Genomic DNA, 15,939 nt, shown 5'->3' with positions numbered 1-15,939 from the left:
TTGCTGTTGTTGTTTTTTCTGCCTAGTGTCATAAGGAACAGTGTCTTAATATATAGACTGTAGAACTAAGTGGCAGAACCAGCTACAAACATTCAAGAACCTACCCCCAAAGCGCCAAATCTTTGGCCCTGAGGGCATTTTAAAATCCATGTTTTGGAAAAGCCCTGCTTGTCTGCGAAGGCGTACGATGTGAATGTCAAACAGCCAGTGATACAACAACATTAAACAAGAAGTGGTTGCCATGCTCCATAGGTTTATAGTGCTTAGCTGTGAGGAATCCATTTCTGCCTGATATACGTACCCTGCCCGTAAAGTTCAATAAATCTTTTCTGGTACTGTGTTAACTCAGCTCTGCTGGGAACCTCATCAATCTTGCGTTGTAAAATGGCTATTTCTCTGTTTCGTCGGGCCTGAGGGGAGTTGAAAACAATATACAAAACAAAAACAGAAAAAAACCCTGTGACTGGGTTTCTAAAAAACAAACTGACATTTAGAAACAACCTGATAATGGAATCAACTGCTGCCATGCGGACCCCCTGCCCTCTTGGCTCCACTGCAAAAGGTGACGTTTTCCAAATAATTACCCCCCAACTGGTATTTCCAACTTTTAAAACATCCATTACAGAAGAATCCGGGAGTCTCGCGTGAACCAGAAATTTACATTGCACAGGACAGGAAGACATTTAGCAAATACATCTGCCAACCCAGCGAGACTTACAGTTTGGAAAACTCACCAGAAGCAGTCTGATCTTCTGCAGCTTCTCTCTCTCGGTTTTGTACTGCTGGTCTATAATTTTAGCGGGTTCCTAACATTGGAGACATAAAACAAAACTGATTTCCAGCTGACCAAATTCAGTCGAGACTATGATGACCAAGGGTCACTTATTCATACTGGGCCCAGGGTTTATACTGGTTCCGCATCAAAGTTAAAAACATGCCGAGGGGAAGGGGTTCAAGAAAGCTATGTTCTGCCACATTTTACTGGCTCCAACCAAACATGTTAACTTGTGCAACTACATATGTAGCGTATTCACCTAAAAACAAGCTGCCCAGAGAAGCAGAAGAACATTCCTCACCACGAGTCCATCCTGGGTAAAGTTGAATCTGTTTAGGGTCTGTTTGTTGTACAGCGGTTAAAAACACACACTAGCAGGTGGAAGGACAGTGGGGTTTGGAGAAGCACACCAGTCAGAGTATCAGAAGACTATTCAACATAGTCCTCTCCTTTTATCATGGGTAAGCTATCCTGGAGTTCTGATTTGCTCCAGGAAAGCTCAAAGTACCGTATTTTTTGCTCTATAAGACTCACTTTTCCTCTCCTAAAAAGTAAGGGGAAATGTGTGTGCGTCTTACGGAGCGAATGCAGGCTGCGCAGCTATCCCAGAAGCCAGAACAGCAAGAGAGATTGCTGCTTTCACTGCTCAGCGATCCCTCTTGCTGTTCTGGCTTCTGAGATTCAGAATATTTTTTTTCTTGTTTTCCTCCTCCAAAAACTAGGTGCGTCTTGTGGTCTGGTGCGTCTTATAGAGCGAAAAATACGGTATCTTTTTGTTCATTATTTGGACATTCAGTAATGAGCTGCAGGTTTACAGAAGGCTTGCTTTTTCCTGTTTAACACTAACCCCGGTTTGCCATGGCATCCGAATCGGCAGACTATGGTTAAGGCTTGTCCTCCAAGCCGGAAATTAGAAGCCAAGGTCTGAAGTGGGTTTTTCTTGGAGTGCAAGCACTCTGTAGTTTGATTTGGACATTACAACCAGCTATGATTAGTGCAAAACAAAAGAGAAGTTTTCTGGAAGAGAGGATGGACTGCAAGGTTTCAAGAATCATCTGAACTGAGCAATCTTCTTGAAAGTGGAGTCCAAACTCAAGCCTCATGGACTTTTAAATTGGGCAACAATTTAGAGGTCCTCTAATGGAAAACACCTGCATGCCACATCCATTGTTAAATGTCCACCATGTATCCTGATGTTTCTTTTATTAAAATACACAGGCAAACAATCAAGTTTGCTATTAAAGGAACAAGCTACCCTGCTCAAAAAAATACACACACTTTTGGGAACTGACTGTGTTCCAGTGTTCCAAGTCCCAATTCTTGTGTATAAGAAATTGCCTTCAATAAGAAAGACATGAGTTCAAATATATAAAGTTTTGTTAAAGTGAAATGAAGTGTTCATTTTAAGTAACCAGAGAAAGTGAATCACAACAAAAGACACACACACACACACACACACACACACACACACACACAGACGTTAGCACCTTTAAGTAGCAGACTGGCAAAACAAAAAATTCAGGCAGCATTCCAAATGAGGGCAAACACTTCTAAATGGAGCAAAGGGACCGCAAGCATTTTAAAATTCTTTTAAAAAAATATATGGGAAGAAGATTCCAAAGCTCAGTAAGAATGCTTAAATATTTTCTGTTTACCTTCTCTTCTCCATTTTCAGCTGCTTCTGTTTTCAAACTTTCAATGTTTTGCTGGAGGCGTGCCATCTCTTCCTAGAACAGCAAGAAAATAATAATTGTTTCTTTTCATTAGCAATCAACGTGTGCTCTTTATGGAAACAATAGCCAGAGACTGTTTTCTTTTCGTAAAATATGCATCAGAAAGAGCCCAAAAACATATAGACATTCTGTGCTTAGGGCTCCAGAGGAGGTGAATGTTCTTCATTATGTAAAGTAGCACACTCTATTGTCAAGAGGGGGGGGGGGGAAGAGGGGAAAACACACAGTCTGACTCTTATGCAAATGAACCCAAGTCAGAAGGGCAAGAGAATAAGTTCGAGTTTTTAAAAAAAATCAAAATACAAGCACCACCATGACTACAGCATCTTGTACAAGCCCAACTGTCCCTAACCATTTTGAAAGGGCTTTTGCAGAAGTGACACTGAACATATTGCATCCCATAATGAAAATAGCCACCCCAAAATATTAAGTTACAGGGGTTTAAAATTCAATTTGTATTCTTGCCCCGTTCCATTTCTTTCCTCCTTTCTCATACAATTTACACATTTTAAAACTTCCGATATTGATCACTTTTTCAAGGTACCTCGCAACAACCACTGATTATGGTTTCAGACCAATTCATACATTACCTTGGCACCTAGGTGGTGGGGACTCCACATGGCAATCTTAACAGATGCCAGTGTTAAGACACTGCACTGTTCATAGGTTCCCACTGCGCACGTCCACCTGGGAACTGTGGAATGGGGACCAGCCATGTGACCAAGGCAAATGGCTTTTTAAATATATATATATATATATATATATATATATATTCTGCTTTACTACAAGGTACCCAACAGCGGCTTAGCTAGACGTCTGGGGCATCACATGCGCCCTGCACCTGGGAGTGGGGCGAGCTGGGGCCTCAGCTGTAGGGCAGCTGAGCCTGAGGAGGCGGCGGTGGGCAGATGCCAGGCCCACGCTGCCGTTTCGGGCAGCAGGGAGCCTGCAGGCACCCGGAGCCACTGCGTCACTCCCAGGAGAGACATGTGGCTCAGGTGCATTGTAGGCCAGGCCCCGTGGTAAGTGCGGGCCCCCCCTCCCGTGATGTGGTGTTTAGTGCGTCCCTCCCCCTCCAGCTACACCTCTGGTCCCCATGTTGACATGGATCCCCTAACCACATGGAAGTAGTTTTTCCAGTTACTGCGCTGCAAAAGCATTCCTAAGCAACAGGAATTAGTTGTATTCTGCTGCATATACAAAGAAGCTCAGGAGTACATCTGGATTATGGATCCTCAATCTGGATCCTTAAAAAGAATTGCGTGCAGGCACTGACTTGGAATGAAGCATCTAAAAAACTTACTCTGCAATGTGCTCTAAATTCTTGCTCTTGGCTTTTGAGGTTCTCATTCATTGCCACCAGTGCCCGAAGCTTCTGCAATACACTAAATTAAAACAACAACAACACATTGTTTGTTCTTGAGCATTTAGAGACATTTATTCTAAGAAAAATGAAGAGAGGGGAAAACAAAATGGAGAGAGGGGAAAACAAAATATCTTAAAGAAGCAATTTAGGGCAGCAACAGAGCTGAATAAAACAGAAAGGTAGGATCTCACAGAAGAAACGTTCTCCTGTATTGCTGCTCAAAGTTTGGATGCCTCCATTATCCAATAGATAATACCCACTGATTTAAAAGGCAGAAACATTTTTATACTGCTCATCATAATGAAAATAATGAAAAATTCCAGCTCATTACAGAATCTACATAAAAGCCAGTACATTAAAACCATAAAACACACAGGTGGATTTCAGTGTTGCAACTAAGGAGATCGTTCTGTCGGTGCAAGCATTGCTACTTGCTCTCCCTTCCAGTACATTGCTGGGAGTAAGGCCTATTGAACCTAATGAGGCTTACTTCCAAGTAGACATGCACAGGACTGTGCTGCTAAGTCTCCCATCTGTAAGAAAATATGAAGAAAATACACTGACTTTCCTTAATAGGGTTATTTTAAGGCTCAGTGAGCAAACAGTAATCCTTAAAATAACCTTTTTTGATGCTGGGTGTTTTTGAACATTCAAGAAGTGCCAGCCAGATGTTTTTCCCAGCCCCTAATCCTTGAAAATCAATGCAAGTCTATATTTGAAAATGATGTTTAACAATCACTTTGCAGTGACTGCACCATGTCAAGAATTAACGTGAGACTTCAACCAGCCCGGACTGTTGGTTGGGCTGATTAAGAGTTGTAACCAAAACCATACAGGGTCACCAAGCTGAGGAAGGCTAACAGAGTTTCCAGCATAAATAACATTCTGCCATGAAAGGAAACATTTGGACTAGAATGTGTGTGCATGCGCGTGCGCGCGCACACACACACACACACACATACATAATATAAACTACAGGCTGGAGTAGATACAAAAACCCAACCATCACCAATGGAGACTACTGCTGAATTAACACAATTCATTGCAAAGGGGACAGGGAAGGATGGAGAGGAACTGGACACATACTTTGAATCTGCTTGGGATTCCACTGTTTCTAAGGCTGCCAGCTCCTTGTCCAATTTTTCACTGTGATTCTTAACCTAAAGGATTGGAATTAATAACACATGGTGTGAAAATGTAATAAAAACCAATTTAACCCAAAAACAAAGCTTTAAGCAAAGCCCTCAAAGATTGATAGGGTTCTATTTAAAACTCTGGCAAGCTCTACCTGTTTTTTCTCATATAGCATGACCAGTTGTTCTCAAAAAGGCACCAGGAGTAGCTCACAGGGGCCTTGGCCGTCACAATTGGATGTAACCCTTGGAATTAGTGCTGAGATGTGAGCCTAGACATGGTACAGTTCTGCTGTACCAGTGCTGTCTTCTCCAGCTGCCTACAGAGGTGAGTACTGGATTGCACAGAGTTGCCTACCAGGATAGTGCATGGTCCGCTCTCATACCACTCATACTTGTACAGCATTTGTTAAGGTCTCCCCCCTCCCTCCTTTTTTTTGCAAGAGATAAAACACTGGTACAACTTGTGCACAAGTTTCTTTCATCTTTCCTATTTCTTGCTGCAGTATCATTACAAGACAAAAGTCAATATGGCATTATGCTTGTCTGGGACAGCTTTGGATAACCGGCAGAAGGCAGCTTTTACTAACGTAGCAGAACCTTCCCTAACAAGCAGCAATGGAAACTGTGGTGTTCCGGGCTGCCTCTTACTCTTATTTGCATAGGTGCGAGTGCACATTGTTACAATTATTCCAGTTCATTTCGGTCCAGGTGGTCAGATGAAGAAGGTGACAGGGCTCCTATGCAACTGAGCAGAGGAATGAATTTCAGCAGGTGTAGCTTGCATTACATCCCGAAATTCTCTTCTACGCAACAATTAAAGATGTAGAGGCCTTGTCCTCTTTTGTCCAACACAGAGTTGACAGAGACTAGTCTAAGGAGAAGAGGGGAGGACAAAGGGAAGAATGAGCTTACCTCATTTAATTTCTTCTTAGCCTCACTACATCCTGCTTGCAGGTCAGCACATTTTGCCTGCAACTGTTTTCAAAAGAAGAACACAGGGGGAAAGTCAAGTTAAGTGATCACCAATCTGGTATTTTAATCAAAGGCAGCAACATTTCCTAACAATGGCATGCGTATACACACATACACATCAAGAAACATGCTGGAACTATACTTAATGGTTCCTCTAATATCTACAGAAGCATTGCTCAGGCTGGATTGTAAAGAAAAATTATAAAAGTAGCAGTCAGAAACCTCAGAAACGAGGCTTTTGCTTATGAAACACCCCATCTGAGAAATAGGTCTATGCAAAACATAAACACTGCATGGTGAACTGTAGCTATTCATAATAGAAAGGACAATATTTTACAACCTCTTTACCAAAAACATTTCATGCCCACTTCCCAGATTCATGTTTTATGTCCCGAGGAATCAATTAGCAATGCAGCAGGTGGATAACATTTGTTTTACAATGCCCCAGGCAAATTCTTTAAACCGAAACATGTTGGGCTGAATCAATCTTAATTTTGTGGACCTTTGAGGTTCTTTGCTTGTCCCTGCACTGGCAAATTTATTCCTGTCCTGCTTTCTTCTCTACAGTGCGGTGCTTTGTAGGAGTTTCTGATCACATGGAGGTTTCAAGCAAACATGGGTAGAAGCTCCCTTCAGACTTCCCCCACTCAACACAGGAAAATTTGGAAGAAATAAGGCAGGGCTGGTGTCCACAAGGTGTCAGGGGTCAGTGCTTCCAAGATGGATGAAATGTTTCCTGTTTCAGCATTAAGCGTGAACAGGGCCATAATTTTAACTATTTTCTCTTGCAGTATATTATTGCAAAGTGTCTCCTATAGCTTCCTTCGGTTGCTTATCCAAGGACAGAAAGAAAAAACAAAGGCACTGATTCTCCTGAGGTCTAAACTTAAAGTAAATTTTCACTTTGAGAGTCTGGAAGGTTTTAGAAGCAAGTAATGTGTGAGAGATAAAATTTACACCCATGTATTTATGTATATATCAACAAAGTTCTCTGGACAGCTATGAGCCGAACAAGAACGGAATGTAGCAGTTCCAGGATACCCTATTCTTTGAATCAAAACCTCTGGATTTGGAACAACAACAACAACAGATGAATTATACTGTGGGAGGAACTCTATTTACAGAATCCTCCACTGGAGGAAATTTGTGAATGAAAGAGGACTTTTTTGCTAGCTTTCATTTCCTGCAACAGGCCTGTTCCCTCCAAAAACCATTCTGGGCTTCAGGGGACTCTCGTCAACAATATGGAAGGTGGCACTTGGGACAGTTGGTGGAAATCAAGTGAAAATCATCCCCTCACCCTTCTTTGGTGGGAGCCTTTACTGGATCGTAGCTGACACCGCAGTTCATCTTTAAATAAAATTCACCGACATGATGCACAAATATTGGAAAAGCATCAGGAAATATAACTCAGGAGAACACGTATATTAGAAAAAACCAGGTTGATTCTAGGAAATTGTATTCCATTTGGCTTCCTTAAAGTACAAACGGGGGTGGGGAGGAATGGCAGATAGAACCGAACAGAAGGCAATTAAATCAGCGAATCCGTAAAGATTTTGACAGGCAAAACAATAATGTTAGCAGCAGCCAAGTGAGCACCAATGTAATGTTTACAGGAGCTAAGGACTGGATAGCTCAGTTGGTAAGAGCATGGTGCCACCAAAGTCTCAGGTTCAATCCCTGCATGGGACAGCTGCATATTCCTGCACTGCAGGGGGTTGGACTAGAGCAGCCTTTCTCAACCTGTGGGTCCCCAGATGTTGTTGAACTACAACTCCCATCACCCCTAGCTAGCAAGGCCAGAGCTCAGGGATGATGGGAGTTGTAGTCCAACAACATCTGGAGACCCATGGGTTGAGAACCGCTGGACTAGAGGATCCTGATGGTCTCCCTTCCAACTCTTTTGATTCTATGATTTGTGGATCTTCCAGCATTTGAAAAAGAAAAAGAATCACAACTCTTTGGAAAAATTCTGTTAACTATGAAATTCTGTGCAGCTTTAAATGCCAACTATTTTTATTTATTTATTTCAGCAATTTATAGCACTCTTATTCACAGTTGTCTCTGAGCAGTGTGCAGGAGATCCAGTACAATACAGTAAGTCTAAAATGAGTTAAAACTATAATATCAGAATTTAATTTAAAAAACCTGCTGGAATTAAGAATCCCTAGTAAGCACTGGGAGTTGAACAGGGAGGGCACCTATATGACCTCAACATTTGATATTCTGACAGAGGAGAATTTAAATGCTGCCTTTGCCTGTACATAAACACAGCTCACAGCTTTAATTCGGAATTGCGGGCAGTCAGTAAGCACCTGTTGCTTCCATAGAGGCAATCAAGGAAAGTGTGCAAACTTATGTACAACTTATGTGCAAAAAAAGGGTGCATAAATTCACTTAACCAATGCTTATTAAGACCCAGGTTACTCATATTATAATTCTCCTAAATGGATGTTGAAGTTATAATCTTCTCCATAAGTGCAGAGTGGCAAAGTGGTTTACAAACCCTCAAAATACTGGAACAACAACAACAAAACCCCACATACTTCATCCAGCTGCTTGGTTTTCTGTAAGATCTGTTTGTTTAAAGATGCCACCTTCCTTCTGTGCTGCTGGGCAGCTCCAAGTCTCTCTGGACGCTCCTCTGCAGAAAGTCCTGATTGCTAGAAAAAGATGGAGTGGGGAGAGGACACAATGAATGGAACACCCCCTCAGCACTTTGTCAGTCAGGAATCATTACTTGCCTAATCTGTGCATTAAGACTGCTCCATAAACCACTGGACAGCCACATATTGGTATGCAGAGGTCTGGATGCTTGCATGTCCTGCATTACAGGGAGTAAGCAAGTGTGGAAGTTGGCAGAGCTCTTCTGGAGGCAGAAATGTGAGGGGAACTGGGCATGTTCCACTTTGACCCGCAAGGCTGACTCAACACATTTCCTCCACCCTAGAAAGAGATACGGTGCTGGGAGCAAAGGGCAGGGGGATCATACTGTTAAAATTCAACAGCACATCGTTATATGGGGATGGGGTGAGAATTCACAGCATTAACTTGAATTTCAGCACCAACTTCCCAGGACTGGACTGCAATGTTAAGTGTACTTAATCCCATTGAAATCAATGGGGCTGACTCTGTAGTGGGTGCTTACCGACGCCAAGCGCCGTGCCAAGTTTCCTACCTCTTTGTCTCTCACCCTCTTCGTAACTGGGAGCAGTGTTTGCCCGGCACTGGGAATCTCCCCTGCCACTGATTGCCACTAGACTGACTTCAAAGTGAACACAGATAGACTATGCTGCAAGTCTAATTCTCCCCGCACACACAAATTGACTAGAATTTAATTACTGTATTTAGCTGCTACCTCCTTCTGTGTTCTATGTTCACGGAAAAATACAACAAATGTGGAAGGCAGCAATCAAGATCATTTTGATTATGATTATTATTGTTTCTGTAATGCTCCTTCACCCGCAGGAGTCCAGAGAAGTCTGGTAAGGTAAAAGGTAAAGGTAAAGGTAAAGGACCCCTGGACGGTTAAGTCCAGTCAGTAAAATACAACAGTTATCCATTTAAAAATAACAACAACTTTTTTGCAGTTTTTGCTGCAAGCCACTGCTCCGTGATTTATTTTTCCTTTGTACTCATAAAAAACATTCTGTTGAAAGAAGGATATAACATCTGACCTGTTAAAACAAAGTTTTGAACAATATCATCTATTTGTGCTATTTACGAACTGAAACATGAGGTATAGCAAGTAGGGCTATGGAAGACATATGTTATAACACAACTGAAGCTTCTTTGCTCTTGCTTGAAATTGAAGTCCAAAAGGTTTCTACTAAAGTAATTTATTTTCAAAACCACACTAGACGTGTAGCAGTTTTAAGTGAGAGCCGACACATTCTGTTATCTTCAGATCATAAACATTTAGTTGAAAATTCTCTTGCATACTACAAAATTGCATTCACAGATGGATGGCAAAAACCAGGAATTCACTTGGCAAAATTGTAGCTTTTGTTTTTAAATATGTTAATTAAAACATTCAGCAGTTGCTACGAACACCCACCTAAGTTCTTTTAAACTTGCCATTCATTTGTCAACTGAAGAGAAAAAGTAACAGATCAATCAGGTGCCAGAAAATAGAAACGAAGTTATCTCTATTTCAGAAAAATAAGCATTTTAATTTTATTTTTTAAACTTATATACCACCCTTCATCTGAAGATCTCAGGGTGGACATTTATTTCCAAAATGGAAAAAAAGACTATTTAATTTTTGCGGGAGCAGGCGATTCTGCAATTTGTAAGGTAATTTATGTGCAAGGCACTTGACCCCCTGCCCTTATTTACTCTCACAACTGTTCAACAACATCCCCATGCATGAAACTCTTTCCATTCCCATAACACTGTTAAAGTTAACACTGTTAACTTATTAGTTAGGTAAAGGTAAAGGTAAAGGTACCCCTGCCCGTTCGGGCCAGTCTTGCCAGACTCTAGGGTTGTGCACTCATCTCACTCTATAGGCCGGGAGCCAGCGCTGTCCGCAGTCACTTCCAGGTCACGTGGCCAGCGTGACAAGCTGCATCTGGCGAGCCAGCGCAGCACACGGAACGCCGTTTACCTTCCCGCTGGTAAGCGGTCCCTATTTATCTACTTGCACCCGGAGGGGCTTTCGAACTGCTAGGTTGGCAGGCGCTGGGACCGAACGACGGGAGCGCACCCTGCCGCGGGGATTCGAACCGCCGACCATGCGATCGGCAAGTCCTAGGCGCTGAGGTTTCATCCACAGCGCCACCCGCGTCCCTCAACTTATTAGTTACATACTGCCAAAAAGAATCCCATAAGGAGTCCCATAAGGAGCAGACAGTATATTTAAATCGTGGGAAATAGCCAAGATGAGAATGGTAAAGCACTTTGAACATTTTAAAACTGCTACCAAAGTTAAAAACTATATTCTTTTCCTTATGAGCCTCTCGACTCAGGCTCCGATTCCAGATTCTAAGCATAAACACTGCAACTGCATAATTCCCTCTCAATTCATGCAAGACTATGTGTATCTTTCTCCTTTTCCTCCCAAACACATCACTCATATCTTTGGATCCAAGTACAACCAGGAAAGACTGACCTTCCTGAATTTAAGATGCAATTAAGTGACTGCTCTATAGTAACCACTAAACTCAAGGGCACACAAACACACACCATTGCTTTAAGCAATCTTCATTGTGCACTGACAGGAAATCTATTATAGAAGCCCAAAATAGCCAAGCCAGATTTTCAAAGAAAACTATAACTAGCAGAATGGTAAGAGGAATAGGCTGAGGAAATAGATAAAGAGGAAGAAATCAGGATGGGAGGGTTTGTCTTCTTGCAAACAAAACACAGCTTGACTCCAACAACTATGGGTGAAATTCAATAATGCACCCCATCAGTGGAAGCCCAGGCAAGGTCCCCCACCTGAGCAAAGGGGTTTATCCTCCTATGCTCCCTCACAACTGGCTTGGGTGTGCGTGTGTCAGGAGGAACCCCAAAACAGCTCCCTGGCAGGGGGAGGGAGAGAGAGAATTGCTCCATCTGGCCTGACTGAATCATCAACATAGTACAACATCGAATAGCTCCATATAATACAGCTGTAAAACTTCACAAACTGTTTCATGGCGCACAAGGACGTGGGAGAAACTATTCCTCTACAAAGTCATATGCAACTTTTAGCTACTTGTTTAGAAGACACAGAGACAGAGGAATCTAACTGATTTTTATTGACGAGAGCACAGATTTGTATGCCTTCACAAAGAAGCATTGGCACACCAACTAGCATTATTGTAGATAATGTTCTAAAGAATATATTTTTAAAAATAGGAGCTGAAGCTTCAAAATTTGAAGACTTAATAGACAATTGCTCAGGTATGGTTTTCTTAAAACAGTTTAAAAAAAATCACCTACCTTTTCAGCATATTCAGATACTATCTGCTTGATCTCATCAGACTGAAGTCCAACTATCTGCCCTACAGTGCTTGCAGTCAGTCTGCCCTGAAAGTAGAACACAAGTCTTATGAAGGGACACATGAGACAGCTTTTTGAAAAAGCAGGGCAGTTTGAATTGATGTAAATGCAATGTCTGTTTCCATGAAGAAGTACCACTGTCCTCCATGAAAGCAGCAAGGCTTGGCTGGAGAATAAGCAAGCAGAGCTGGCCGGGGCAGTGGGGAGATACTTGGAAGAGTGGGCATCAGCTAGCAAGTCTTTTTATCTCATCATAAAATCCATCTACAGGAATGGGAGCAGGACAACATTTGCTACCTTAGCAAGGCTTCCATGGCAATGGCTCAGTTATATCAAGTCAGAGCACAGGAATTGCTGCTGCTTTGCTATGAAGGTTCCTTGCTTAAAGTATATTTGAGAGTTAAGGAGCAGTTTCGACTGATATCCCAAGAATGGAAGAAAGGGCTGTGTATGTAGATGAGGCACCGTGCACATGAGCCAGGTGGGAAGAGAATTTGGGTGACATCTGCTGGTCACTGAATGTAGGTAGCAGCAGCAGAAAGTCTGCATGTGTGCATAGAAGTGATAAGCATTACTATGAGTGAATGAAGACCTTGGCTTTGCTGAGGTATGTGTGCTGTGGGGTAGGGGAGCAGAAAAAAATGTGTACAGGATGATAGTGGACTCCATTAGAACCTAGCCAAATGAGAAGGCTCTTCAAAGGTTCCACAGTCTTGGGAGACAGAAAAGATGTGCAAGTACTTTTCTCTTACTGCTGGTGAGCAAATGAATCAGAAAGTCTTCAGCAAAGATATTAAGTTATGTGTTAACAGCCTGGTTTGTTCAGAAGCTGTTAAACCAGGGTTCAGCAAACTTACCGCACCTCGGGGTGGTGTCTCCAGAGCCAATCGTGCGGCAGGCCGGAGGGCTCGGACGCGTGCGCACACGCTATTTCCCGTGCACTTCCGGGTCGGAGGAGCACTGGAAATAGCTTGTGCACATGTGCACAGGCCTCCCCTGACCGGATGTGCACTGGAAATAATGCTTGCGCATGCGCACAAGCTATTTCCGGTGCTCCTCCGACCAGGAAGTGGGCAGCTGCACAGTGCAGTGCCAGTAAGAGCAGGCGGCGGCAGAGGGCCGGATAAACGAGTCCCTCGGGCCTTATCTGGCCCGCGGGCCTTAGGTCGGGACCCCTGCGTTAAACCATAGTTTTGTGGTTTGGACAAAAAAGGGAACTGGGAGTTTTGGAAGTTTCCTCATTTGTTTCTTCTTTTCACAAAGCGAGGAGTGAAAAGGCTGTGAGCTGCCATATCTTTGCTTAATAAGCAGAGATAACTCTCCTTATGCTTTTTGTAGGCAAGGACACAACCAACAAAGGCTAAACACCTTTTGAAAAAGACCACCTTTCAAGCTTAGTAGTCTTTTCCTTGTGTCAATTTACACTGCAATGTAAGGCCTCAGGCAGCCTGACTCCATTTAACCCTATTTCACGGGTTGTGATAGCTTTCAAGTCAATCTGCAGGTGCAGGAGGAAAGAACAGGGATGTGAATAACTTTAGTTGTACATACTGCAGAGTTTGCTTGATAGGTACAGAGTACAGCTAGGCAATGAGAAATATGCATTCTTTCCTTTCTTTCTCTACTGAATTGCAGTTTGCTCCAGTTTCAATTCACAGCCCCATGAAGAACGGAACTTTCAGATATGAGAAATCAAGTTGGAGTGATATCTGGAAAGAATTTTTTTTGGCCTGTGCTACCCTGTTAATAATACCAGAGTAGTGGTTGAAATAATATTTTTTCCCCAAAAAAACCTTGACTAACAAACAGAACTGCTTACCTCTTCTGTTCCCATTGCAGCCATCTCAGTCATCAATGTTTTAATACGAAGCTGATAAAAAATAAAAGTGCTGAGATCAGAACAGTTGTTTCAAAACATGTAGCAAATGTTTTAATTTTTATTTATAGAAAAAATGTGACAAGGCTTGGAGGTTAGCAAAACAAAACAAATACACACACTTTCCCTCCCCTTTTCATACAAAATTCCTTCTCAACACTGTGATGGCAGCCTGGGAGCTACTGCAAACATGGCTCCTTAGTAAGAAAGCAATGGATATACACCCCCCCCCCTTTTGCTCACTTGTTTATTCACAAACAAACATAACACAAAATGCTGTGTAATAATCTGAAGTCTCTGTTCCTCTACTTTGGGCAAACACAAAGCAAAAGAAAACATCATTTTCTTTAGGCCCTCACAGCATCATTCTTCTTGGAACAGTCACACTTTGGAACAGTCATACCCAAGTTTATATACATGTGGTGCACCAGCTGTCAACAACACTCACACATTTGAATGGCTGAGTTTCCGTATTTGGCACTGGGCTAATCCCATTTTAAGGCACCACAAGACATTTAGAGGACAGCGGGACACAAATGCAATACATAAAATAAAGCTATCCACTGAAAGGCAAGTGCACCACTAAATCCCTACCACATGCATTTTGTAGCACCAAACTCAATTTCAAGTAAGAGTGCATGTTGGTTCTGAGAATGCAAAATCTACAGATACAAAAAGGAAAGTGGGGGAAACCTCTATACCACCAACTTCGTTTCATTTCGTGTATTAGGAAGTAGTAACCCTGAAGTGAGCCTTGTCACAAATTATCAGTTAATTCCACCTCTTCTGCAGCTTGGAGGTCATCTTCAGTGTAGGCATCAGCCTTCCCAGATGATGGAAGGCCAGCAGGCAGCACCATTTTCTTGTCTTCAACCTATTGAAGAAAAGGATGTTGTCTAACATTAAGAGGAAAAGGTGCATCTACAAAATCACAAGACGGGGGGCGGGGGGGGGGGTTAAAAAAAAGGAAACGAACAACGTATGCTTTCAGAATATATTAAGGTAAGGCTCCAGAGAGCCTTTCATGGACACATTAAAACCACACTACAGTAATAATTCACACACAGGTATGTATCCAACACTGCTGCTCTGTTCATGCAGCAGACCTCTGCTTGTACAATTTAACTTCCCACCTCCTCTCCCCTGCAGCCCCTCCAGCACCCCCAAAATCTGCTCCAGGGAGCTGGAGGACTTTGAGAGCAGATTTTGGGCATGCGCAGGAGCTGAGAGGATGGAGGAAGTATTGCCACATGAGCAGAACTCCTTTTGCATAGCATCGGATGAAGCCCCGAAGAAGCACACAGTGGAAACAGTATCCTGAACAGGACCTCCTTTTCATCACAGTGGCTAAATTTTAACGAAAGCATTTGACAGTCTTAGGCTAAAAGCATGCAAGGTCAATAAGATATGATGAAGCATTGCAGCCATATTTTGTAGAAGTCAACAAAGGGAGTGAGATGCAGTTTTAGGAATAGTATTCTTGCTGCATGGAACTTTGGGGCCTTCCACAACACTGCAATGCATGTACATTTCTGCAAGTGGAAAATAAGCTCCATTGGCTTAATTAACTTCACTGGCAACTTTCTTGGGTGAGGTGCTCTTCATTCTCTAATACTAATTTAGCTCACATCTCCCGCCAACCAGAGTGTAGCTTGAAATGTTAGGAAACATTTCTTTCCAACAGAGTGTGCTGAAAGTCTGCCAATCTGAAACTGCTTTGCAGGGCGCCACTGGGCTACATCATGCTTGCTAGCAGTTCCCAAGAAAATAACAATAACAGAGGGGTTTTCTTTGTTTGTTTTCTGTTGCCTGTGAATTGCTAAACTGCATTATGCTGAGTTACTTTTGTTTTAGTTTTATTGTTAGCAATGGTTTTAATGTTTACAGTGTGCCACCCTGGGATCCTTGCATGCAGGGCTAATTACAAACACTGAAAAATAAAAGCAAACAAAAATGAAGACTGCCGAGCCCCTTTGTCTGGAACAGGCAGTGACAAAAGTCAAACTGGCTCTGAATTTAACCCACAGTGAAAAGGATCATTAACAATTCTAGCAATGTTTCCCCACAATGTGTTGAATACAGCAGCATCAGGG

At 42.5% G+C, this 15,939-nt stretch overlaps 1 protein-coding gene across 2 annotated transcripts in view; it reads right to left on the bottom strand.

The window, feature by feature from the left end:
• Positions 1 to 15,939, bottom strand: part of CCDC93 (CCC complex scaffolding subunit CCDC93) — a 39,290-nt gene that overhangs the window by 7,896 nt on the left and 15,455 nt on the right. For both annotated transcript variants that reach the window (XM_077935394.1, XM_028744373.2), the window contains 10 exons: positions 14,628 to 14,720; positions 13,790 to 13,840; positions 11,911 to 11,997; positions 8,529 to 8,645; positions 5,923 to 5,985; positions 4,961 to 5,034; positions 3,812 to 3,893; positions 2,431 to 2,502; positions 735 to 806; positions 302 to 410 (listed from right to left, as the gene is read on the bottom strand). In XM_077935394.1, coding sequence (XP_077791520.1) covers positions 302 to 410; positions 735 to 806; positions 2,431 to 2,502; positions 3,812 to 3,893; positions 4,961 to 5,034; positions 5,923 to 5,985; positions 8,529 to 8,645; positions 11,911 to 11,997; positions 13,790 to 13,840; positions 14,628 to 14,720 — 820 coding nt within the window. The remainder of the gene's footprint in view (positions 1 to 301; positions 411 to 734; positions 807 to 2,430; positions 2,503 to 3,811; positions 3,894 to 4,960; positions 5,035 to 5,922; positions 5,986 to 8,528; positions 8,646 to 11,910; positions 11,998 to 13,789; positions 13,841 to 14,627; positions 14,721 to 15,939) is intronic.

Source organism: Podarcis muralis, chromosome 1 (genome assembly GCF_964188315.1).
Source record: "Podarcis muralis chromosome 1, rPodMur119.hap1.1, whole genome shotgun sequence".
NCBI classification, from domain to species: Eukaryota; Metazoa; Chordata; class Lepidosauria; order Squamata; family Lacertidae; genus Podarcis; species Podarcis muralis.
Note: the sequence above shows the minus strand (reverse complement) of the source record. Positions and strands in the feature narration are given on the sequence as shown.